This window comes from Rhinopithecus bieti, unplaced genomic scaffold (assembly GCF_001698545.2).
Source record: "Rhinopithecus bieti isolate Rb0 unplaced genomic scaffold, ASM169854v2 scaffold_39006, whole genome shotgun sequence".
Classification (NCBI taxonomy): Eukaryota; Metazoa; Chordata; class Mammalia; order Primates; family Cercopithecidae; genus Rhinopithecus; species Rhinopithecus bieti.
Genome location: NW_016816568.1, coordinates 970,387 through 996,625, shown reverse-complemented (window position 1 = coordinate 996,625; position 26,239 = coordinate 970,387). Strand labels below are relative to the sequence as shown.

Genomic DNA, 26,239 nt, shown 5'->3' with positions numbered 1-26,239 from the left:
TACTGGTGATAGAATTGCATGGATTTAACCAGCCATAGGTTTCCAGTTTCATTTATATCTAGTGGCATGTTTGCAGAGGTAATGGATTTGCAGCCGTAGAAGACTGCAAAACCATGCGATACACGGAGAGGCCAGACCCTGTTACCTTGGCTTGATTAGCATGGCACTGTACACATGTATATTTCAGAGATTAGATCTTAGTGTTGTGGATTCTTAGAGTGTTTAAATTTGATTTTTCAAGACTTGCTCTTAAGGAAAACAACATGCGTTAAGCTTATGGTTTGTGAGTACTGCCTAGGCATATGTGAATGCAATATGTGTTAACTGTTAGTAATAGCCTCTGTGGGTGTTGGAGCAGACCCCATCAGCTTTATTTATATGGCTCATGTTTAGAACAAGAACCTATAGCTTCGAATTCTCTGTGTCATTTGTTGTTTTTGAAAGGAAGCATAGGTGTAAATACTGCCCAAATTGCCTCTGTTGAAGAGCTATTTGTTTTGCAAGTAACAAATGCGAAAGGGAAAGGCAAAGGGCACTGCTCTAAAATGTTGTGTGGGTGCCTGTAATTTAAACTGATGCTACAGAAAGGAAGTATTACTTTTACAAACAAAACATAGTGGCTTAGTCATTTTCCATTTCTAGATGACGAATGTGTCATACATCTGTATCATGTTTTTCTCAAAGTGAATGGCATACTATACTTAAAGTGAAGCAGCCTTTACTGTGGAGTTGCCAAGGTAACTGACCAGCAAGTATGCAGTTCAGCAGATTGCTGAAAGGCAATTGAGTACACATGAATAAAGAAATGTGCTTGTCATCTTCAAACCCAGGAGGGCCATGGTAGATTGTGTCTTGGCTCTGTAGATCGCAGAAATGTTTTTTATAAAAGCAGAAACTGAGATGTTCTATGCAAGTTCTTGAAGTGAGATGATATGGAGTGGCAGGTACCCTTTCTTTAATGGTTCCACTTCACTACCTGTGGAGGGCAATGTAGAAAATGGAATCATTTCAGTATTACTTAATATGAACAACCTTTCATTTTGCTTTGTAAGCTAGCTTTTGCCACCTTATAGCAGCAAATACTAAGGGAGACTATTAGTTTATAATGTCAATGAAGGATGATAATCTACAGAATGCTACCTCTGTAAGTATTATATATATTTAGTTTACTAATAGGAAACTTGTGTTTGCCTCTGCCGTACTTTGTATTAGAACGTACTTATCCATTCCATAGGCATTGATACAATTATTCAAATACACTAGACTCTCTTCTAGCTGCCGAGAAAATAGCAAGGTAAATAAAACTTAGTGCTGTACTTCAAGGTATTTTTAATCTCTAGAAAGAATAAATTAGATAATTAGATAAACTCCAAAGAGATTCCTTTAGATTATTTGAAGTGTTCTCTGCTTGGGATGTAGGGTTGTGATCCTGAATTTAAATACTTTGATATATAGAGTGAAATGACTTCTTAGCAGGAGTTCAAAACTCCCTATTTTGACTCTTCTTTTCTTCCCAGTTTTGCCTCCCCCTACCTTAAATTTACCCCAGGATCAAGCATTACTGGCTTAATTCCCTTCCCTGAAAGGCCCCCACAGTATCCAGTATTGTATGTTGCACATATGTTCACTGCTGAATTGCTGAAATTCCACATCTCTGAGCTTCAGAATCCTACTACTGTAGTACTTTAGGAGCCATATTGAATTCCACTTCTTCCATAAATCTTTTCCGAATCTGTCCAACCTTAATTGCTCCTCCCGTATTTCCAGGTGTTGCCAAAGCAGTTTTACCTCTGGGATAATACCTAGTTAGGTAGATGTTGGTCTCCCAAACCAGATGGTGAACTCCTGGAAAGCAGTGGCAGGCAGGGTCTCTTTCATCTTCATATTCCCCATAGCACCTCACATTCAGGGTACATTGTGGTATCAAACTGGTTAAAAAAAAAAAAAGTATAGAATTCTCATCTTTACTATTTTTCTGTGATTCATTCATTCTTGTTTTGGGGATTGGGATTATTCCTGCTGGTAAGTACATTGTTCTTGAGTAGAAGTTGGGTACTGTATATGCCACGGGGGAAGATCACTTACGAATACTAGTAGAAAACAAATCAGGAAAGAATAGATCTCTCTACATACCTAGTTTAAACATAACTTGTAGCTTCCTTCCCTCTGTTACACAGCCTTTGAAGTTATGTTTTTAGTAGTAAAGCTGTAGATACATGAAGCTACAAGCCAAATATTTTAGCTCAGTTCCCCCTTTTCTGGCAGCCATCCACTGAACTGCAGGGACAAGTTTTCACAGATAAAGAAACATTTTGTGGGAGTTTTATTTTGTGCTGAAAATGTAGTTCAGTGATCTTGCTATCCAAGGCTTTTAGTAAGTTGTGAGCTTGGAGTGAGCAGCCTTGGGGTTCTTAAGGTTAATTACCATATTTACAAATCCATCAATGACTTAAAAGAAAGAACTGGCCTGATAGGGTTAATCTATCTAAAAATTGCAGCCACTAGCCAATCAGGAAAATAGAAACCCAAAAGAGATTGTAGACATGATGAGAGTAACGGCAATAATGTGTTAGTGGAGAAGATGCTATCAGAGCAAAAACAATAGGTGGAAACTAATCAAAACAATTGGCCATTTTAATGTACTCACATCCTATGTCTTAAGTAACTGGTAAATCATGAAATTTACGTATTTCACTTCAATGAATTATTTGGCCTGAATTTTATTATGTAATTTTTATTCCTTATTTAGGATGCAGCATAATATAATAGATTATATTGTTTGAATTACTAAATATCAAGATCAGGGAAAATTGAATAAATCATGTCTATGAAGGATGTGAGGAATGAATTCCCAGAAAAAGTATCCAATGCATTTTATAAGTATACATAAAACCACATTATACCTATTGATAGTGTTATGTAGTCTGACATGCTTTGCCTAGAAAACAATTAGTATAGTGTGGATTCTTACCACTTAAAAATTACTCTGTGTACTTTGCTTTAAAAAAAAGGAAAGAAGAAAAACATCTGTAGCAATTTTGTAGCTGGTCAGTTCTTATGATGTATTTTGTTGGTAATAACCTCAAATAAAAAGAAATTACCGAAAAGATATTTTGGATAGCTTCATTATTTAATAACGGTCTAAAATATCAAATGTGCATAATTTTGTCTATGTAGTGTTTGAAAAGGCTGTAAACACAAATCAAAAGAATTTTTTCCCGTTTTGTCCTGAAATCACTTCCATTTAAAACAAATTGTTATTAACAGTTTCCTTGCATGTTGCTTCAATTTTTCCAGAAATGTCTACATAGTGAGACCCCTCTTTATAAAGAGTGTAAGCTGAATTATCAAGGGCATGTCTCATTATTTGTCTTTCTGTTACTTATCTTTCCTCTTTGTTTTCAGTGTACACTATTTTCTCCAAGGTACACTCCGATCGGAATGTATACCCATCAGCAGGTGTCCTCTTTGTTCATGTTTTGGAAAGAGAATATTTTAAGGGGGAATTTCCACCTTACCCAAAACCTGGTATGTTCTTTGTGAGGAGAAAAAAAGTAGTTAACGTACTAAATTTTTTGTTTAATTTGCATAATCTAGACATATATGATAGAATATCATTAACATTAATTCAAATGGTCTAAATGTGATAAATTGTTGTAGGACATTCCTCATTTTCAGATTAGAAATTTAATTACAGACAAAATAATTTATTTTGAATGTTAAAGAAACCATATTTCTGGATTCTCAGTCTTGAGTTTTATGTCTCTGACAAGTGATCTACCTATATTCACATGGAAATAATTATAGCTGTAAACTTACGATTTTCTATATTAAGACCTAGATTCTCACATAGTACTTTCATTTTCGGAAAACTATACATATGTTGTAGAGGAGAATGAAAAAATGGCATTAGGTAAGAGCTTTTAAAAAGCTTTTACAATAGGATATAATTTCATATAACTCCTTAATAATATTATGGAGATTAATTTTCCTTTTAAGTGATACCAATTATGAAGTCTTATTTAATTCACTACTGGTTTAAGTATGTTATTTTGAATGATCATAAATGCCATCAAATTAATGAAGATATACAAAGAATAGCAAGAGAAAACATATCGTTATAACTCTTCCTTAAGCAGCAAATAAAAGCAAATTTTATAAAATTATATTGTATAAGAATATCTTTAGCATCAGAATTGATATAACTATTCTTTTGAAGATTATATGATGAATACTGTACCTGAAAACTCTCCCACAATATAGTTAACCATGTTCCTAATAGCATTCAAGAAGAAATAGTCTTTTCATCAATTTTTTTTTTAATGTTTTCTTATGAGGCATTCCATGTTTGCAAAACTATATGGCTCAAACTTTTGAGCAGCAGCCATAACATTTGAGAAGAAAAACATGTAGTTAAGAGCATAGTTTCTGGAATCAGCCAGGATTAAATGCTATTATAGTTTCATCACTTAATATGACCATGGAGAAGTAACTTAATGTGGAAAATTACATATTCCATCAATAAAATCAGGGCTAATACTAGTAGTAGGTTCATAGGTATGTGTGAAAATAGATGAAATATGGCTTGGTAAAGCATTTGACTCAGGGCCAGGGAATGTGCTAATAAATGATGCTGTTATTATTGCTTGTGATTAATATATGCTGTCATTAGTACAGTTGTTATGGATTTGTAACGTCTTTTTCATCCTATCCTCCAGTGTTTTAAAATTACATATTTTTTTGATGAGACTTTTACAATTTTGGAATATCTTTCATACTCATATGATAGTGTCCAGAGTTTCATGAATGGAAATGGAATATTTCGGAAAAGAATGAGTACATCAGCATGATTAGGGAATTTTCCTGAAAGATAATTGTCTCACTGGCAGAACTATCTCACTGTTCGGTGACCAAAAATATATTTCCAAGAAAACTGTATGAATCTGCTTTCTTTGTTGCATCAGATTTTGAGACAAATTAAACAACCAAAAGGATTTTTTTTTAACATGGAGCCCTAATTTAAATACCCAGATGGGTTTTGTATGTGTGTATTTAGTTGGCTACAAATATAGGAAAAAAATTTTAGACAGAATGTTTTGATTGAAACTACCAAAGCAACATGTGTGAAAATAACTGTCTTATGTCTTCTCTGTTTCTTATCTAGGAGAGATTAGTAATGATCCCATAACATTTAATACAAATTTAATGGGTTACCCAGACCGACCTGGATGGCTTCGATATATCCAAAGGACACCATATAGTGATGGAGTCCTATATGGGTCCCCAACAGCTGAAAATGTGGGGAAGCCAACAATCATTGAGGTAATTTACCCCTAGAAAGAGCAAAACTATATATATATATATGTATGTGTGTGTATATATATAATATTGTAATTTGAGTTTTAAGTGTTGAAACTGTAGTTACCTGATGTGGTTTTTAATATTTTGTGCATGGAAACACAGTAGATAACATTTGGAAATGTGCCATTCTTTTCTGTTTATAAAGTTTTGTCTCAGCTTTTATATTAGAATGACAGTCTAAATTTGTGAAAAAAGTCATGACATTTAAAAGAAATAGATTATTATAATATGAATTCTATTTGAAAAAATAATTGTAGACTTGATAGACTTATTTGTTCTGTATTTTGAATTCAGGTTTTATGTTCATTGAAATATAGCCATTCAACAGACATCTTATATACACCTACTATGTGCCAAGCATGTGATAGGTGCTTAGGGATAGAATGATAAATAACAAGTGAGTCTTGCCATGTCTTACAGTTCAGGGGTTGGAGGACTGGGATGCAAACAAATACTTAGCCCACACTGTAATAACTGCTATAGTAAGAAGGTGCTGTTTGATGCAAAGTAAAGAATTTACTTCACGAAGCAGAAGGAAGACTGTCTTGGGCAGAGGAAACAACACATCAAAATCTTGGAGGTATAAGGAAAGTCACATGGTCTCAGAGAACGATAAGTGTGGCTGGAAGAGGATGTACCCCAGTAGGCAAATGATGGGAATGGGAGGTGTTGATGCTGGTAGGGGCAGATCTTTGAGGGCTCTGTAAGCCATCCTGATGTGTTTAGCCTTTATTCTAGAAGTGATGGCGGTGTTACCATTCATCAGGTCCTCACCAGCACCTAGCATCTTAGCTGGGAGATGTTAGAAATTAACAACAACAAAACAGTTGTTACATTGAATATTTAGTGGGAATTAATACAATACTTCTAAAAAATGAATGGATGTATAAACTAAAAGTGTACCTCCTTTCAGAGGATTACATACTATGAATCTTTCTCCAAAGTTTTAGTCAGATGTGTACTGTGGATGTGAGCTTCCACAGTGGCCAATTCATTTGGAATTGAAGTTTGTATTAACCGTTCAGTGATTTCTATCTATAAATCGTATTCCTTAAGGCAGTGTAGCTATAAGATAGACAGGTACTTAGAAGAAGCAAGTTAGTTTGAGCTATTGTCAAATTAACTTTTAAAATATTCAGTAAAATTATAAAAGAAATATATAAATGTAATTCACCCCATTATCAGATTAAAGAAGGAAAAACAGCATAATTGTCACGATAGTTATGAAAAAAGTGTTTATTAAAATTTACTACCTATTCTTGATAAGAAAAAATAGCTCTTGGCAAACTAGGAATAGAAGTGAAGTTCTTTAATTTGCCAGTTTTTACCAAAAGTAAGAGCGAACATCATTCTTCATAGTAAAATGTTAGAGAAATTTCATCTAAATTCAGGAACAAAACAAGAATGACTCTGTCTGATAAATCTATTACAGAATGTATTGGAGGTCCCAGCCAGTACAGTAAAGAAAGAAAAAGAAATTAAATCCATAAGGATTTAAAAAGAAGAAATGGAAACTATCAGTGATATAAATGGTCTGTAGACCATTAAGAATCTTAAAGGCTAGCAGTGAACTGTGAGATCAGTATAAATTATTGTGGCATTTCTATACATGAATAGCAAGTATTGAGAAAACACACATTTTAAAATACCATTTTTAATAGCAACAAAAATGTTGAGGTACTAGGAATATATCTAACAGAATATATGCCAGGTCTCAAGTCTAGGTAGATTAGGGATTACATGTAAAATGCAAATTTTAAACAATCATATTAAAATGTAGAAAATCTCTTTTGACCTATGGATAGGGAAGGATTTAAGTAAGACCTAAATATTTTAAGAGAAAAAAATTATCAATTTCACTATATGAAATTTGTGAATGTTTGTTCATCAACGATTAAACCAGAGTATGATTTAAAAAGACAAACCACAAACTGGGAGAAGGTATTTTCAATACATGTAGCTGACTAAGAGCATCAAAATAATAAAGAAATCCTGTAATTTAATAAGAAACAGATATTTCACTAAAACGCCAATAAACTTAAGTAGCTTACTCATATGGGTAATGAGGAATATTCAGATGGAGATCACAATGAAAATTTTGCCATCAGTAAAATGCACTACAGGTGGATGTGGGAGTTGGCTTCACTACTTTGGAAAGCAGTACTGAATATCTCATATCATTGAGTATTCCTGTACCTTATGATATGGCAGTCCTACTTCTAGCAATATGCCCCAAAGAAGCACTTGCAGATGCCCTCCTGGAGACATGTACACTCATGCTCATCAAGCAACATTTGTATAGCACAACACTGGAAAGCCACAAAACAATAGAGACCCAAAAGTCTATCAGCAAGAGAATATATTAATCTTGGTGTATTCACACAGTGAATGTTCAGAGCAACAGTGAACTTAAGCTTGCCCAGCAATATGAATAAGTGTTTTAAACACAATGTTCAATTTTTAAAAAAGTACTAGAAGACTACATATAATAGTTTGCCATTTTGGTAGAGCTCAAAAACAAGCAAACTAAACCATATGCTTTAAGCATTCATGCAATTATAATGAAATTGTATTTTATGTGAATGGATTGTTAAACACCAAATCCAGAATGACTACTTCTGGTTGTGGGGAGACAAGGGCTTAGGCTAGGAGAGCAACACATGTACTGAGATGGTTTCATAAGAGTTTGTTGTGAGTGCATTCATTATATACTTTATGACTAACATACAGTGTTATGAAAATGTATAAAATATATTAAAAGATAAAATGAAAGTTTACCATATCTTTCATATAACATAGTGATTTATCTGTAAATAGCTCATTTTTACATTCATTTATAGTACAGGTATGGTATTTTAAAATATTCTATTAAGTTAGTCAAGAATTTTTGTATCTTAAATATATAATATTTAATCGTATAAGTCTACTATTTCCTTCATTCAGTAGATGTTTATCTGAAACATTCAAATTTTAAGTATCTAAAATAGATCAGCTCTATTTTAGAAATTGGGGAATAAAAAATAAAGCATGCACATATAGACACACACATACTCTTCTGCTTTGAAGGTCTTCACATCATCATAATAAGTAAAATCTGAGGATATTACAGCAATTAAATGTCTCATTGGAAGTGATAGAAGGACTACATTCTGATACAGCTGTTAAAATTAAGCATCAACTATAAAATCAGATAATAAAATTCTTCCTCCTGATATGAAATACTCTTCACTCCCTTCAATAGTCTGCATTATTTAAAAATAAAGACATTTATTGGAATTTATGAAACTTATAATAAGGAAATTTGTGATGATTAAGGGAAGGCTACCCATAAAATGTTGCTATTAATTTGAAAAAATCTATCTTTTCTGAGCTGAAGCTTCATGATATTGTAACAAATACTAGAGGATTATACTTTTATTGAAAATGTGATTAAATGTTTTGCAGGGTAAACTTTTCAAATGATGAAGTTTCTCAACAAAAGTTAGTTAACATTTTTTGTATGTTTCATTTGAGCAAAATTCCTAGTTTGTTTAATGGCTAGTCTTAATTTTAATGTTTGGTGTGAAATTAATTGATCATGTGTCCCAACAGATAGCAGCAAGGAAATAATTAAATATGATGGAAATTTGACAAATCATGGAGAGAGAGTTTCTTTTAATTTTATGGAGTAATATGCCTTTCAAAATATGTACCTTTTAAACAGTGTTAAAGGTTTGGAATTATTTATTTCAAAATTCTTACTATTCTAACTCAGTATTTTCAATGACTGCAACTTATTTTTTTGACACTCATGTAATGTATAAAAATCTTTGATATTTGTTTTAAAATGCACAAGATATTTATTTTTAGTTGAAGTCAGTTTTATCCTACTTTTTTGTCTCAGTGTCACCTCCAGCTGCAATCATTGCCAGAAGGTTAGTGCTGGGATTCTAAGATTTTGACACAATCATTTGTTCTTTTTTTTTTTTTTTGAGGTACTGCAGACGTGTCCGAATGATTTAATATCTGTTATAAAGTTAAATAGGCCTTAAGTTTTGAAACCATATCCTGTTTTTGGCCTTTGCTTTGTGTGTTGTTTGCACTGGCTGTTTCTGAATTGACTTTGATGTAAGTCTATTGGCTCTGCAAATGTTTACTAATATTTGACCGTATGAAGGGATTGATTTGTGTTTTTGAGCATGTTCCATAAGCTTTATGGACTCTGATCCTTACTACTTTACTCCCATCATAAGTGAGATATGATTTCCAAAGGGTGATTTATGACATTTTTTTACTGATTGGGGTGCAGTTTAGAACTAAATGCAAAAAACACAAAGATGTGCTTGTTTTAAAGTGTACTTTTCATTATAATTCTTAAACTCCATTTAAAAGTACAAAAATTATTGTTTGTTTTTTTGAAATCTTAGAACATCACCGGTAAGTAATTCTTAATGGTTAATCCATTTACTAATGATGCATCTGCATTGCTACCAGTGCTTAATGGCCTTCTATGAAAGAGTCTTTCTGATTTTAACTTTTTGTTTCAGTACATTAAATAGACCTGACTAATTATTTATTTTCCCATAATATTGCTAAAAGCTCTGAGTTCTCATTGCCTAGAAAAGGATTATTTTGTACGTGTATCAACAAATAATGAAAATGGAAAGAACGACAATTTTTTTCATTTTAATCCTTAATGAATTTCATTTTACAAAGAACATTTCACTTCTTTAATATGGTTTTCCTTTTATAATAGATAACTGCCTACAATAGGCGCACCTTTGAGACTGCAAGGCATAATTTGATAATTAATATAATGTCTGCAGAAGGTATGTATGAAAATATGTTGATGATCATTTCCTTATTTACAAGAAGTATTTCATTGTTTTATAACTACATAAAATACAGTTAAGAGTTTTAAAATGCCACATACCTAATATAACTGATGAAATAATAAGATGTAGAAAACTAAGCAATATCTAATGTGTTATAAAATATTATGGTGTGTTATGATGATGAAAAGCTCAGATAGGAAGCCAAACAGATAGTCTTCTTATTTCTCTAATCCTTTTTCATCACCTTAAAATGGGACTAACAATAGCATTTCTCTTATAAGTATGGAGTAAGGAGTCTACAAGTTAAGGCTGAAGTACTGCACTCCAGCCTAGCTGACAGGGTGAGACCCTGTCTCAAAAAAAAAAATTACTAACTACTTTTATTATTTATTTAAAAATTTACTGTAGGTAGTAGTATAAGTGTATGTGATAATATAGGGTTTCTGGAAAACAAATAAACCATAACTTAGGGCACAATTTCCTTCCTAAATAATTAATAGTGTATTAGTAATTTGTAGAGTCTTTCAGCAATTTAAAGTTTCATATGCTCAAATTGTAAGTGATTTCCTAAGAATTTTGAAGGTTAGGGATAAGGAATTATTCTCAGAATTACATTCTCAAATATTTTGACCTTGTAAAAATCAATTGACTGGGAAAATACCACCAAATACTTTGTAGTTAATTTTTTTTTTTTTTTTTTTTTTTGAGATGGAGTCTTGCTCTTGTCACCCAGGTTGGAGTGCAGTGGCGCCATCTCAGCTAACTGCAACCTCCGCCTCCTGGGTTCAGGTGATTCTCCTGCCTCAGCCTCCCAAGTAGGTGCGATTACAGGCACCTGCCACCACGCTTGGCTAATTTTTTATATTTTTAGTAGAGATGGGGTTTCACCCTGTTGGCCAGGCTGGTCTCAAACGCCTGACTTCATGTGATCCACCTGCCTTGGCCTTCCAAAGTGCTGGGATTACAGGTGCGAACCACCACACCTGGCCTGTAGTTGAAATGTATAAATCATGGAATAATCCTCCCTATATTAGATATCATTTATGAGGATGACAGGAGGGAAGCAGATCCAGAATTTTTTCCCTGTAAAAACAAGAAAACAATTGTGCATTCTTGATAGGAGAATTTTGTTTCTATTTACTAGTGCAACTAAAAACAAATGAGCAAACACCAAACATTTTATCAGAACCTACTAATTTAGAATTAATGATAATGCATTCAAGGCTGTTTTAAAAATTACTTTTACACTATATGAAAGAAGGAATTTCTGTAAAATTAAACATGTATGGGGAGATTGCTTGAAGACTTAAACCCCCTTAAGTGAATGTTTTCCCCCAGGTGTTTACCAGTATCAATTGTAGACAACAAATATGCAAGTTTAAAATTTAAAATGACCTTCATATATGAAAAGTAAGTCCAAGTGCCAGTTCTCTAGGCCTGGACAGAAGACTCCCTGTTCACTCTCCCACTTTCCAAAGGCTTTTGGTAGGTATTTATGTTTGGATCAGGGAGACTTTTGTTCTTGACTACAGTGGTGATTGGATGCTTGCATGCTGTCTAAGCTGGCCCTGTAGAATTGGAATACACTTAATGAGCAGAATAATTGAAAAGTTTCCTTCCTCCTTGGGAATTCATCGTTATAGTTATAAAGTTATACTACAGTGGCCTTGGACCATCTCACCTCACCATTATGCTCTCAAAGGGACTTGAAACTCTGTCAGGTGTGAGAGTCCCTACAAACTGAAAGCTTGGTCTATAATTTGAACTTCTTCCTTCTCAAATCTAGTCTCAGTGCTGTAGATACAGATTACTCAAGGCATCTCAATAGATGTTGTTGTTGACATATGGGGACCCATGGTCAAGTAGATACTAATGGAAGACTGCTAGACAACTGTAGGACTGAAAATTGGCAGCAGGGCTCTTTGTCTAAATAAGGGGTTTGGAAGGTGTGCTAGTGAGAAGGAGTAGTAGACAGGTTTTAGAAGCCTCCACCATTACTCCAGGCGGTGCTTGTTCCTTTGCTCTTTATGTAGGGTTAGTGGCCCAAACCTATTTGAACCACATGCACTAAAGTCCATACATTTGTCCTTGCTGGTCTAGAAAGAAATGTGTATGTGCAGTGGGATGTACATCTTTGAGCATGGCCTACACTCATGTTATTTATCCCAGATTAGATTTAGGAAAAGAAATAACAAAAGTTGTATATCAGGGTAATCATGCTCTGTCCAACTCCCTGCCCAGCTGTCTCCTGTTCTGAGAGACCTAATGGGAAATTAGTCATGTAGACTCACACAGCATGAAGCTCAAGGAGAGTACATAAAGTGATTCTCTAAATTGGGTTTAGTGCCTCAGAGGCCTGCCACCAATCTGTTGGCCTACTGTTCTCTTGGCCTCTGTGATTTCCAAATATAGCAGGCATGGGATTTCCCCAGAGTTAGAAAGCTGCTGTGACTCATCTCTGGGAGGCCTGGCAGCAGCTCTTGGATGGGTAGATAGCAGGCAGCTGCCCAGCTCAGAGCCTCTGAGGGGTGTGGTGGCAACCACAGGCTTTGCAGCAGGTCTCAGAAAAGGAGCCATGAAGCGGGATCACATGGAACAGGAAAAGCCAGATAATAATTCTCCAGAAAGTAGCACTGATCATAAGAAAAAAGTTTTAGATACTTTTAAGAAAACTGGATGTAAAACATTGAATGAAATTAATAGATATTAGACTTCTGGCATATTCAAAAGCTGTATTTGATATTATTTATAAATATTTTATTATTTATTGCCAAGAAACTTTTCATAACACATTTCTGCATGACTATTTCTAGGTATGCAGATAAATGTAGCATGATTAAGCTATTTATCTGTATAAAACAGGAAATTTATTTGCATAAATGAGAAGAAATATATTTTAGATTGCAGATGGGCTATACATTAAGCAAATCTAACAAAATTGTAAGCAGAACAAGTGACAATATAGGAGATAAGCAAAGAACTTTGTATGATTAGGGCTTTGAAAACTAAATCTTTGAAAAGTGATGACCAAACTCTAGAAAACTCCTGAAAATTCTGAAGCCATAGTTTCTTCTCTGACTTCATCTCAGGCATCAAATGACCTTTCATAGGATGCTTCATAAGAAGTAAGTTAACCAAGATTTCAGGTACTTAATGTAATTTTATTTTTTGTTCATTAAATAAAAGTGGAATATCTTACAGATACATGAATTTTATGGACATAAATGAGAGGATATACATAGTGTAATTACTACTGGGGACTTTAAATCTGTGTAGCACCTAGAAGCATTTTCTTGTCCTCTTAAAGTACACATTCAGATAATCAACCTTTTCATATTATTATAATTAAGCTAACATCTAATATTTTATAGGCTCCTACTATGTGTTGGGAGCTCTGCTGAGCACCTTATATATGCAGTCTCTTTTAGCATAAATAAAATCATATGAGGTGAGTTCACATTATGAGATAAGCTTCTGGACCTCTCTAAAATAAGCTTTCTCATAGGAAAGTATAATGAAAATACAAACAGCTACTCACCCTCTTGTGAGAATTAAATGTTCTAATTCACTTAAGTCCCCTAGCTTGGCCTGCCTCATAGTAAATACATTTAAAAAATTAACCTTTATTCTTACAGAAATATTATTAAATAAACAGAAAGCTATTATTTATCATAAGAGAACAATTAGAATATAGAGAGTGATGATTTGTAATTGAAGAGTAGCATTTGAGTAACAAATTATCTTTATATATATTTACAGTTTCTTATATCGAAAGGCTGAGTTTGACATGGGGTTGTTTTAATATGTGAATCATGAAATACTTAGAGAGAAATTTTGATGACACATTATGGAGGAAAAAACACCAAATCTCCAACAATGTGAAGTGGAATTCCATGAGAACTTTATAATTTTCTAGAATATTTAATTATAGTGCGATTAAAACTGTGGAATTGTTCTGGTTTTAGAATTCCTGTTGGACATATAATTGATTTTATTTCAGAAAACTAATATTTTAGCATGCTCCCAAAAGATGAGTAATATTATAAATTTAAAATGCAGATTTATCTTTTCTTAGTTGTTTTGCCAAATCCTATGATTATAAATTGCCCTGATGTCTCTGGTGAGCCTTGGATTTTATTATATTGTAGATAAAGTTCTGTTTCTAGTGTCGGTTATGTTTTAGATACATCCTCTGTTATACAGAAAGCCTTTAAAGTCAGTATTAATATTGCTTCCTGCTGCCAGGATTATGACAGAACTCAACAAATCGCAAATTGTTCTTTTGTTTCCTTTTAAAAGACTACTTCATTAAAGATATGCATGCCCTTTTCACCAAAATTAGACTTCCCGTTGCCATATCAAGCAGAATTCTTCATTAAGAATATGAATGTAGAAGAAATGTTGGCCAGTGAGGTTCTTGGAGACTTTCTTGGGGCAGTGAAAATGTGTGGCAGCCAGAGCGCCTGAATGCCATAAACATCACATCAGCCCTAGACAGGGGTGGCAGGGTGCCACTTCCCATTAATGACCTGAAGGAGGGGTAAGCAGACCTTTATCTTATTGCCTTAAATATAGATTTTTTAAATATGGTGATCTTTTCAAACTTATTATAGATGGAAGATGGTCTATTGTATTTTCTTTTAATAAGAAATAGATATTGTAAAGATATGAACATACTAGTAATTTTCTATATTGACAAAGATATCGTGTTAATGGTCTTTTATATCTCAAGTTCCTGGTCTGTGAAATCTAATTGTAGATGTGGGTCAGCATCATAAATTACAGCACTAAGTCTTTTGTACCTTCCATAAAGAAGCTGATTATTTAGGGCCATGAATTTCAAAGGAAATTGACGCCCCAGTTATTAGCTGCAGAAGGATGTGCAGACTGCTGTAACTTTATTCTAGGAAACTATTTCTTCGTCTTTAACATTCTTTCCACCATGTGTTGGTGACTGATGGCTGGGGTGGATTTGAAACCCATTCCTGTGACACAAAGGCCTAAAGCCTGACCTTGTCACTCACAAGCTGGGTGACACTGGGCAAACCCTGAACTCCTCTGTGCCTCAACTTCCTCATCTGTTCCTGTGGGGAACGGATGTTCTCCCTCAGAATTGTTATAAAGATTAAGTGAGATAATGCATTTGAAAGGTATTTGTCAATTCTCAAGCCGTGCAGATAGAAAGCATGACTTCTGACCTTGTGGAGGTCAAGAAACAATCCTGCCTGGGTAAAGTTATTATCAAGACAAACTTCGATCTTTAATTTTAATCTGTAGGTTGAGGCAGATTTGCTTTTCCTCCCTCAATCCTATAAAAGTATAGTCTGTGGAATAAATCATATTTTGCATAGCATATTCCCCTTTCAACTTCTCCTTCACCCATAATCCTGGAAACACTTTTATACAGGTGATATCTAGAATTAGCTAGAATACGTGGATTAGTAAGAATTAAATTTAAGTATAGCTTTAAAGGAGAACTATGTACACATGGATGCGGTCTGTGGGAGTAGGTAGAAGGCAGATTGGGAAAAGCAGTGAGCTGTAAAGTCCAACCTGAAAATTTCAGAATTCAATTTTATCTTCTATTTTATAGCAATGGATTTTGAAGTCAGTCAAGCATACATAGAAGTCCTTTGAGGAAAATGGTTGCTTTATCTCTTGTCTATGTGCTGATTGGCTTTCTATATGAAAACATAATTCTAGAGCTTAAATTTTACTTCATAGTTACAACATGGTTCTCTTTCCTATGAAGTAATTAAAGCAGAACCATAGAATGATATGAATGGGGCTATCTTCCCTGAAGGCATTCTCCAAATATGGAGGTTTTAAAACACTTTTCTTAAGGCAATGTGTTCCACAATTGTTAAAACAATGACCAAATAGTGTTGGAGGAAACAGCACAAAACAAGGCATTGGTAGAGTTTTCATTGTTGTGCTTTATTCTGGTCTCACTTTTCTCCAGTTAGTAGTGCAGGTCCCACCTGTCGAGGTACTTTTAGAGCCTGAACTAAACTAAAGCAACTCCCTAAACCAAACTGTGACCTAAAGCACTGCTTTCCAACTATGTCTAGCCTGAAAATTGCCAATAGAACATTACTAAAATATAGATAGGTTCCTGGCCTTTGTTCCCCTAGAGACTGATTCTTTGAGCCTAGGGCTGGGCCTGAGCATGTGACTCTATATTAAGAACAGAATTTTGTCCTACAAGTACTTGTTTGAGAATTCAATCACTAACTGACTGACCCCAACACCTGCTAGAGGGTGGCACATGCTGTCAGATATTTGAGAGAATCAGTCCCGTGGCATTTATTTGGACTCTTGTCTCAGATCCCTTCCCAACTTGAAATGCTTTCCATGAGTTTTAATTTAATGTTAAGCCTTAACCTTTACAAAATATTCATATGGAGTCTTTTAAAATAGCATTTCTATAAATTGTACACAATGTCAACTCTATTACTCCAGTGTCCGTATACAAACACTCATAAAATAAAATCCTACTTGAGTTATAATTCAAAAGAAAAGTTTGTTGCTGCAAATGATTTTGCATGTTTTCTTGAGTTGTTATATAACATCATGATAATAGAAAGTTTTTTAGCCCTGTTGCCTTAAATTTAGAAAAAAAAAAAATTCAATGCTTAACTAGTACTTTCTTTCCTTTTTACCTGTGTATATTATGATTTTTAATTCACTTAATATACTTTCTGCTTTTGTGTTTTCTTTTGAAAATATCAGGGGCTATAAATCCTTTAAAAATGAAATATTGAAAAGATCAAGAAATAGGGTCAGAGCTAGCAAAGGAATTATATCCTTTAAAAAATTTTTGTTTAAAAATATATTCATNTCTCCAGAAAGTAGCACTGATCATAAGAAAAAAGTTTTAGATACTTTTTAAGAAAACTGGATGTAAAAACATTGAATGAAATTAATAGATATTAGACTTCTGGCATATTCAAAAGCTGTATTTGATATTATTTATAAATATTTTATTATTTATTGCCAAGAAACTTTTTCATAACACATTTCTGCATGACTATTTCTAGGTATGCAGATAAATGTAGCATGATTAAGCTATTTATCTGTATAAAACAGGAAATTTATTTGCATAAATGAGAAGAAATATATTTTAGATTGCAGATGGGCTATACATTAAGCAAATCTAACAAAATTGTAAGCAGAACAAGTGACAATATAGGAGATAAGCAAAGAACTTTGTATGATTAGGGCTTTGAAAAACTAAATCTTTGAAAAGTGATGACCAAACTCTAGAAAACTCCTGAAAATTCTGAAGCCATAGTTTCTTCTCTGACTTCATCTCAGGCATCAAATGACCTTTCATAGGATGCTTCATAAGAAGTAAGTTAACCAAGATTTCAGGTACTTAATGTAATTTTTATTTTTTGTTCATTAAATAAAAGTGGAATATCTTACAGATACATGAATTTTATGGACATAAATGAGAGGATATACATAGTGTAATTACTACTGGGGACTTTAAATCTGTGTAGCACCTAGAAGCATTTTCTTGTCCTCTTAAAGTACACATTCAGATAATCAACCTTTTCATATTATTATAATTAAGCTAACATCTAATATTTTATAGGCTCCTACTATGTGTTGGGAGCTCTGCTGAGCACCTTATATATGCAGTCTCTTTTAGCATAAATAAAAATCATATGAGGTGAGTTCACATTATGAGATAAGCTTCTGGACCTCTCTAAAAATAAGCTTTCTCATAGGAAAGTATAATGAAAAATACAAACAGCTACTCACCCTCTTGTGAGAATTAAATGTTCTAATTCACTTAAGTCCCCTAGCTTGGCCTGCCTCATAGTAAATACATTTAAAAAATTAACCTTTATTCTTACAGAAATATTATTAAATAAACAGAAAGCTATTATTTATCATAAGAGAACAATTAGAATATAGAGAGTGATGATTTGTAATTGAAGAGTAGCATTTGAGTAACAAATTATCTTTATATATATTTACAGTTTCTTATATCGAAAGGCTGAGTTTGACATGGGGTTGTTTTAATATGTGAATCATGAAATACTTAGAGAGAAATTTTGATGACACATTATGGAGGAAAAAACACCAAATCTCCAACAATGTGAAGTGGAATTCCATGAGAACTTTATAATTTTTCTAGAATATTTAATTATAGTGCGATTAAAAACTGTGGAATTGTTCTGGTTTTTAGAATTCCTGTTGGACATATAATTGATTTTTATTTCAGAAAAACTAATATTTTAGCATGCTCCCAAAAGATGAGTAATATTATAAATTTAAAATGCAGATTTATCTTTTCTTAGTTGTTTTGCCAAATCCTATGATTATAAATTGCCCTGATGTCTCTGGTGAGCCTTGGATTTTATTATATTGTAGATAAAGTTCTGTTTCTAGTGTCGGTTATGTTTTTAGATACATCCTCTGTTATACAGAAAGCCTTTAAAGTCAGTATTAATATTGCTTCCTGCTGCCAGGATTATGACAGAACTCAACAAATCGCAAATTGTTCTTTTGTTTCCTTTTTAAAAGACTACTTCATTAAAGATATGCATGCCCTTTTTCACCAAAATTAGACTTCCCGTTGCCATATCAAGCAGAATTCTTCATTAAGAATATGAATGTAGAAGAAATGTTGGCCAGTGAGGTTCTTGGAGACTTTCTTGGGGCAGTGAAAAATGTGTGGCAGCCAGAGCGCCTGAATGCCATAAACATCACATCAGCCCTAGACAGGGGTGGCAGGGTGCCACTTCCCATTAATGACCTGAAGGAGGGGTAAGCAGACCTTTATCTTATTGCCTTAAATATAGATTTTTTAAATATGGTGATCTTTTCAAACTTATTATAGATGGAAGATGGTCTATTGTATTTTTCTTTTTAATAAGAAATAGATATTGTAAAGATATGAACATACTAGTAATTTTCTATATTGACAAAGATATCGTGTTAATGGTCTTTTATATCTCAAGTTCCTGGTCTGTGAAATCTAATTGTAGATGTGGGTCAGCATCATAAATTACAGCACTAAGTCTTTTGTACCTTCCATAAAGAAGCTGATTATTTAGGGCCATGAATTTCAAAGGAAATTGACGCCCCAGTTATTAGCTGCAGAAGGATGTGCAGACTGCTGTAACTTTATTCTAGGAAACTATTTCTTCGTCTTTAACATTCTTTCCACCATGTGTTGGTGACTGATGGCTGGGGTGGATTTGAAACCCATTCCTGTGACACAAAGGCCTAAAGCCTGACCTTGTCACTCACAAGCTGGGTGACACTGGGCAAACCCTGAACTCCTCTGTGCCTCAACTTCCTCATCTGTTCCTGTGGGGAACGGATGTTCTCCCTCAGAATTGTTATAAAGATTAAGTGAGATAATGCATTTGAAAGGTATTTGTCAATTCTCAAGCCGTGCAGATAGAAAGCATGACTTCTGACCTTGTGGAGGTCAAGAAACAATCCTGCCTGGGTAAAGTTATTATCAAGACAAACTTCGATCTTTAATTTTTAATCTGTAGGTTGAGGCAGATTTGCTTTTCCTCCCTCAATCCTATAAAAGTATAGTCTGTGGAATAAATCATATTTTGCATAGCATATTCCCCTTTCAACTTCTCCTTCACCCATAATCCTGGAAACACTTTTATACAGGTGATATCTAGAATTAGCTAGAATACGTGGATTAGTAAGAATTAAATTTAAGTATAGCTTTAAAGGAGAACTATGTACACATGGATGCGGTCTGTGGGAGTAGGTAGAAGGCAGATTGGGAAAAGCAGTGAGCTGTAAAGTCCAACCTGAAAATTTCAGAATTCAATTTTATCTTCTATTTTATAGCAATGGATTTTGAAGTCAGTCAAGCATACATAGAAGTCCTTTGAGGAAAATGGTTGCTTTATCTCTTGTCTATGTGCTGATTGGCTTTCTATATGAAAACATAATTCTAGAGCTTAAATTTTTACTTCATAGTTACAACATGGTTCTCTTTCCTATGAAGTAATTAAAGCAGAACCATAGAATGATATGAATGGGGCTATCTTCCCTGAAGGCATTCTCCAAATATGGAGGTTTTAAAACACTTTTCTTAAGGCAATGTGTTCCACAATTGTTAAAACAATGACCAAATAGTGTTGGAGGAAACAGCACAAAAACAAGGCATTGGTAGAGTTTTTCATTGTTGTGCTTTATTCTGGTCTCACTTTTTCTCCAGTTAGTAGTGCAGGTCCCACCTGTCGAGGTACTTTTAGAGCCTGAACTAAACTAAAGCAACTCCCTAAACCAAACTGTGACCTAAAGCACTGCTTTCCAACTATGTCTAGCCTGAAAATTGCCAATAGAACATTACTAAAAATATAGATAGGTTCCTGGCCTTTGTTCCCCCTAGAGACTGATTCTTTGAGCCTAGGGCTGGGCCTGAGCATGTGACTCTATATTAAGAACAGAATTTTTGTCCTACAAGTACTTGTTTGAGAATTCAATCACTAACTGACTGACCCCCAACACCTGCTAGAGGGTGGCACATGCTGTCAGATATTTGAGAGAATCAGTCCCGTGGCATTTATTTGGACTCTTGTCTCAGATCCCTTCCCAACTTGAAATGCTTTCCATGAGTTTTAATTTAATGTTAAGCCTTAACCTTTACAAAATATTCATATGGAGTCTTTTAAAATAGCATTTCTATAAATTGTACACAATGTCAACTCTATTACTCCAGTGTCCGTATACAAACACTCATAAAATAAAATCCTACTTGAGTTATAATTCAAAAAGAAAAGTTTGTTGCTGCAAATGATTTTGCATGTTTTCTTGAGTTGTTATATAACATCATGATAATAGAAAGTTTTTTAGCCCTGTTGCCTTAAATTTAGAAAAAAAAAAAATTCAATGCTTAACTAGTACTTTCTTTCCTTTTTACCTGTGTATATTATGATTTTTAATTCACTTAATATACTTTCTGCTTTTGTGTTTTCTTTTGAAAATATCAGGGGCTATAAATCCTTTAAAAATGAAATATTGAAAAGATCAAGAAATAGGGTCAGAGCTAGCAAAGGAATTATATCCTTTAAAAAATTTTTGTTTAAAAATATATTCATACACTTCAGAAGTATTAATTAAGCACCTAATAAATGTATTCTGTGTAATACTTAGCATAAGTCTTAGTCCCAGATTTAAGAAAAAGATCTCCATGAAATTATTTCCTATTACACATGTCAGCCACAATTACTACGTGCAAATTTTTTCATATTTGATATGTATAGTCAGTTAAACAGCAGATGACCAAGAGTAGCCCTCAGTAGTAGACCCTCAGAGTAAATCTACTAACCTTCTACTGCCTAAAGTGTAATTAAATGTCAGTCCCCAAGAGCCCAACCTGCAGCATCTCAGCTCCTCATCCTTCTTGATGAGCATTTTTTTTAATCTGGCAGAACTCACTGACAGCTTTCAAACTTCTCCTAAATCAAACAGAAAATGATTATAAATATTTACTTCAAAGTGAATGAGCTCCTGCAAAGGAAGGCTGAGCCCTCTGAAAAGATTCATTTTCCCTTGCCAGACCCATAACCCCAAGGCAACTGTGCTGTCTCTGGGCATGGTCTTGGTGCTACTTTTGCTCCTGATGCTGAGCTAGAGGCTAAGGCCTCATGGATGTATTTAGCCTGGGATAAAGCTGGGGGAAGAAGAGCAGGTTCATATTTCATTCCAGGCATATCATGGCTGCCAACCACAGGCCAGTGATGTAGTGTAAATGGTGGCTATGAAGAGAATGATGGGGTGTGAGGATTAAAGAATATACTCACTTTTCCTAAGAGATTGTCAAACCTACCACTATTTCCTCTGGTTACCAAAGCATGTGGATCCAGTTTCAGTCAGCAACAGAGAATCCTAATTTATTCTCTAGACCATCTCACAAAGTACTCCCGCTGATTGTCTGCTTTTTGCTGTACGTCAGAGGCCTCAGTGAGAAGTTATACTTGAGGAAAAGAATGGAAATCAATGGCTGCCCAATATTGGTCTGATGGAAAGTCATGATCCTGGGCCAATTTCAGTAGGGTTCTGAAATTGTCTCTATTTATTGTAACTTACAGAATTGCCCTTTATCCTTTTTTTTTTTTTTTTTTTTTTTTTTTTGTCACACGGGCTATAATGCAGTGGTGGGATCTGGACTCACTGGAACCTCTGCCTCCTGGGTTCAAGTGATTCTCTATCTCAGCCTCCTGAGTAGCTGACATTACAAGCTCCTGCCACCGTGCCCGGCTAATTTTTATATTTTTAGTAGAGATGGAGTTTCACCATGTTGGCCAGGCTGGTCTGGAACTCCTGACCACATGATCTACCTGCCTCAGACTCCCAGAGTGCTGGGATTACAGGCGTGAGCCACCGTGCCTGGACGAATTACCCTTTATTCTTAAATGATGTCCCTCCTATAATTTTGGTTCAAATATCCTTTCTTTTATGGAATAGTGGTGATATAGAAATATTTGCAAATGCCTTTAATATAAAATTGGAAACCTGTATCAATTTTTATATCAAAAAACAAATGAATTCAATGCAACTATATGTTTAGTATCTACTCTTCTGAATTCTATCATTTTTTCTTTCATAGTTTAAGGTTTATTCAGTATTTTTTAAATGGGATAATATTTTATTAGTCTTTGGAGTAGAGCGATTTTAAAAACACAATCTAGGCTTGCAGTCTACTAGGGAGTAGGCAAATAATCAGATAATTAAAATCAGTGTTTTAAGTACCACAATTGAGGCATCACAGAGAGGGCTCCTCTCTCATTATAGTTCTACACCTGGAAAAGGTTTATAGAGGAACTGAAGGCTGACTGAGTTGAAAATATAAGTACAAATTAGCGTGCTGAGAAAATGAGAAACAGGAACGCTACACAGGGGTAAAGGCTTGGGCAAGTCCCTTAGGTGGGAGAGAGCATAGTGGATTCAGAAATCTACTTAGTGTGGAAATGGAGAAAGATCCAGAAGGGGCAAAGACCAGATCATGTGAGACCTTGTCTTCTGGGAAAAGTTATTTGGATTTCATCCTGAAGCATTAGGACCTGTGCAGAAAATGGTTGATACTAAAGTTTTTGTTTTAGAGAGATCACAATTGTAGAATAGGGAAGATTGAATGGAGGAAATGCTGTGTGGATATAGGTGCTGGGATTTTAGGGGACCTAATAGCATCCATTTTCCCCTGCCAGAGGATACATGAACAAGAGGAACATGAACACATGAAGAAATTCTTAGAATTCAGTGCCAATAAAACATTTAGGTCTCTAAGGAATAGTCATGCTTTCCTCTCTCTAATGATGAGAACTGTGACATTTACTGTGTTTTGTTTTTTAATTTCGATTTGGGTACAAGAAAATCCAGTGCCAAATGCAGTGCTCTGGCTTGCAAGATAATTATTAGTCCTGTCGAGTTTTCAATGTTTTCCTCATTTCTGGTGACTTTTTCACTTGTTTATTTTATTATATGTGTTTTGCTATAATCTCATACATCTTTCATTATTTATTTTTCATCTTAATTTTATTGATTAATTGTAGATATGTACATTATAAAGAAGTGGGGTGGAGGAAAAGGCAGGAAGTTTGGTGCTGCTGCTTTTGAGAGCTCAACATTTCCCAGGCAACATGTAACATATATGGACATATTCTTCTCTAAACTGTCTTTTATCTTCTATATACATAAAATAACAAAGTGTGTTCATTAATTGGACAATTAGGAAAAAATACAATCATTGGATCCATTTATTTGGTTATTGCTGTAAAAGGTGGAGTTTTGACTTAAATTATTTACCATTACTTGTTTCTTCACATTATAAATCTAAAGGCCTCAATAAATGCATTTTACCTCAAAGAAGAGAAATTGAATTGTTCAAATTGGAAGAAAAAAATTCTTCACAAGAAATAACTCTATCTAGTGTACTCCAGTCTCTAATATTTTGAAGTACCAGATTTTGTTAGCATTCATTGAGAGTCTTATACTTGATAATAGCCTCCTGTCTCATCTGTATATACACATTTGAAATTTTGAAAACATGTGGTAGGGTCATAAAGGTAAAGATCATTCTCATTTTACTTCATACAAATTTAAAATTTTGATATATCAAAAACTAGGTGAAAGGAAAACAAATTACAAAAAACATAATTTGAGCATGTGTAGCATAGTTATTATTACACATGGACTCAGACAAAATTACATATTTTAAAAAGCTAGCATGTTCAAACTTAGTGATTCTATAAAAGAAGCCATAAATATACTTTTTAGAAAAACTTAATGAGACAAATCCAATATCTACTGCTGTTGAGCATGACATTTGTGTTCCATTTGTTTTTAAACTGGTATAATGCTTTTCATTCATGCATTCATTTAGCCAGTAGGCTACTTGAGGACAGTGGCAAAGACTGGGTTCAAGGAGCACTATTAAGGGACTGTTCCTTCACTCCCTTTGGAAGGTGATGGTGACTAGAACTATAGCTCTACCAGTGGGACAAAACAAAGTGGACAGGTGTGTATGAGAGTTATTTCAGGGCAAATGTCAGAGACTGATGATGGATTGAATATGTGGAGAGAAGGAGAGGAGTCAAAGAGATGGTGCTTGAGTTCATGACTTGAGCATTTGGGGATGTCAATCACCGAGAGAGAAGATAGAAGGAGGAACAGGTGGAGGTGGGGTGGGGTAATGATGAGCTCAGTTTGGAACATATTAAGTTGAAAAGCTTATGGATCATCCAAGTAGAGATGAAAGTAATTTGGCAATTTGTGTCAACTGTCATAAAAATGTTTCCACTTCTAGAACCTCTCTTTTAGGATAGTCACATTAAAGAATATGCAGCAATAGTCTTTGTAATATTATTTATAACTTCAAAAAATTGGAAGCAACTTAGTTGTCCAGCTCTGAAATAATTGCGAAATAAATCATATGTACTTAAAAAATTATATTGCCATAAAGCTATAATTACAAAGATTACAATGTGGAATATGCTTATGATGTAGTAAGTGAAAAAGCAGGCCACACAATTATATTTTAGAGATTATTGCAATTAGATTAAAATATATGCATTTGAAAATATTCTGCAAGGTACATTGGAAAATGAAAATAGTTCTCTTGGCAATATAAATGAGTTTTGTTTTATACCTCAGGTTTTCTGTAATGTTTTATATTGCTTTTATAATTTAAGGAAAGAAACATTTCAAAGCATGAAAATCTCTTATGCCCATTCATGTTACCTTGAAAGGAATTAATTAAAAATCTTACTAATTGCAAATACAAATCAATGTCTTGTCTAAGCAAGAGGGCCATTAACAGTTGTAAGAAAAATTCATTTTATCTCTGTCCTTACAAATATATTTCACAATTACCAAGGAAAAATACGGTGTTGGCTTGGTAATTATTAAGAGGATAGAAACTGAATGTATGCAAGGCTTAAAAGTAATAACTTGTTTTAAATTGAATATGTTTATATCCACTGATCATCTAAATACCAATGGTTTCTCATATCTACTTTTGTTCTGAATTTTTAATTTGATCTTTAATTTTAGTCAATTATTTACTATTTGTTTCCCAAAGGTACAATAGGTTTTTAAAAAAATAATCTTTCAAATTAGTCTTAAATCCTAATACAAATTTGATGTGAAGAGCAAATGAATTTGTGTGAACATACTCTCGAACACAGTTGTCATCTCAGGCTTAGTCGTGACTTCATATTTACATTTACATAGCTTTGAACTTTTGTGCTGTACTTTTATTTCATTTTTAAAAAATAACAGCTTGGCCGGGCGCGGTGGCTCAAGCCTGTAATCCCAGCACTTTGGGAGGCCGAGACGGGCGGATCACGAGGTCAGGAGATCGAGACCGTCCTGGCTAACACGGTGAAACCCCGTCTCTACTAAAAATACAAAAACTAGCCGGGCGAGGTGGCGGGCGCCTATAGTCCCAGCTACTAGGGAGGCTGAGGCAGGAGAATGGCGTAAACCCAGGAGGCAGAGCTTGCAGTGAGCTGAGATCCGGCCACTGCACTCCAGTCCGGGCGACAGAGCCAGACTCCGCCTCAAAAAAA

The 26,239-nt window shown here is 34.2% G+C and overlaps 1 protein-coding gene across 2 annotated transcripts in view; it reads left to right on the top strand.

The window, feature by feature from the left end:
* The window catches only part of SGCE (sarcoglycan epsilon), a 76,162-nt gene that overhangs the window by 23,098 nt on the left and 26,825 nt on the right, over positions 1 to 26,239 (top strand). For both annotated transcript variants that reach the window (XM_017854970.1, XM_017854971.1), the window contains exons 2-5: positions 3,406 to 3,528; positions 5,165 to 5,322; positions 10,097 to 10,169; positions 18,758 to 18,956. In XM_017854970.1, coding sequence (XP_017710459.1) covers positions 3,406 to 3,528; positions 5,165 to 5,322; positions 10,097 to 10,169; positions 18,758 to 18,956 — 553 coding nt within the window. The remainder of the gene's footprint in view (positions 1 to 3,405; positions 3,529 to 5,164; positions 5,323 to 10,096; positions 10,170 to 18,757; positions 18,957 to 26,239) is intronic.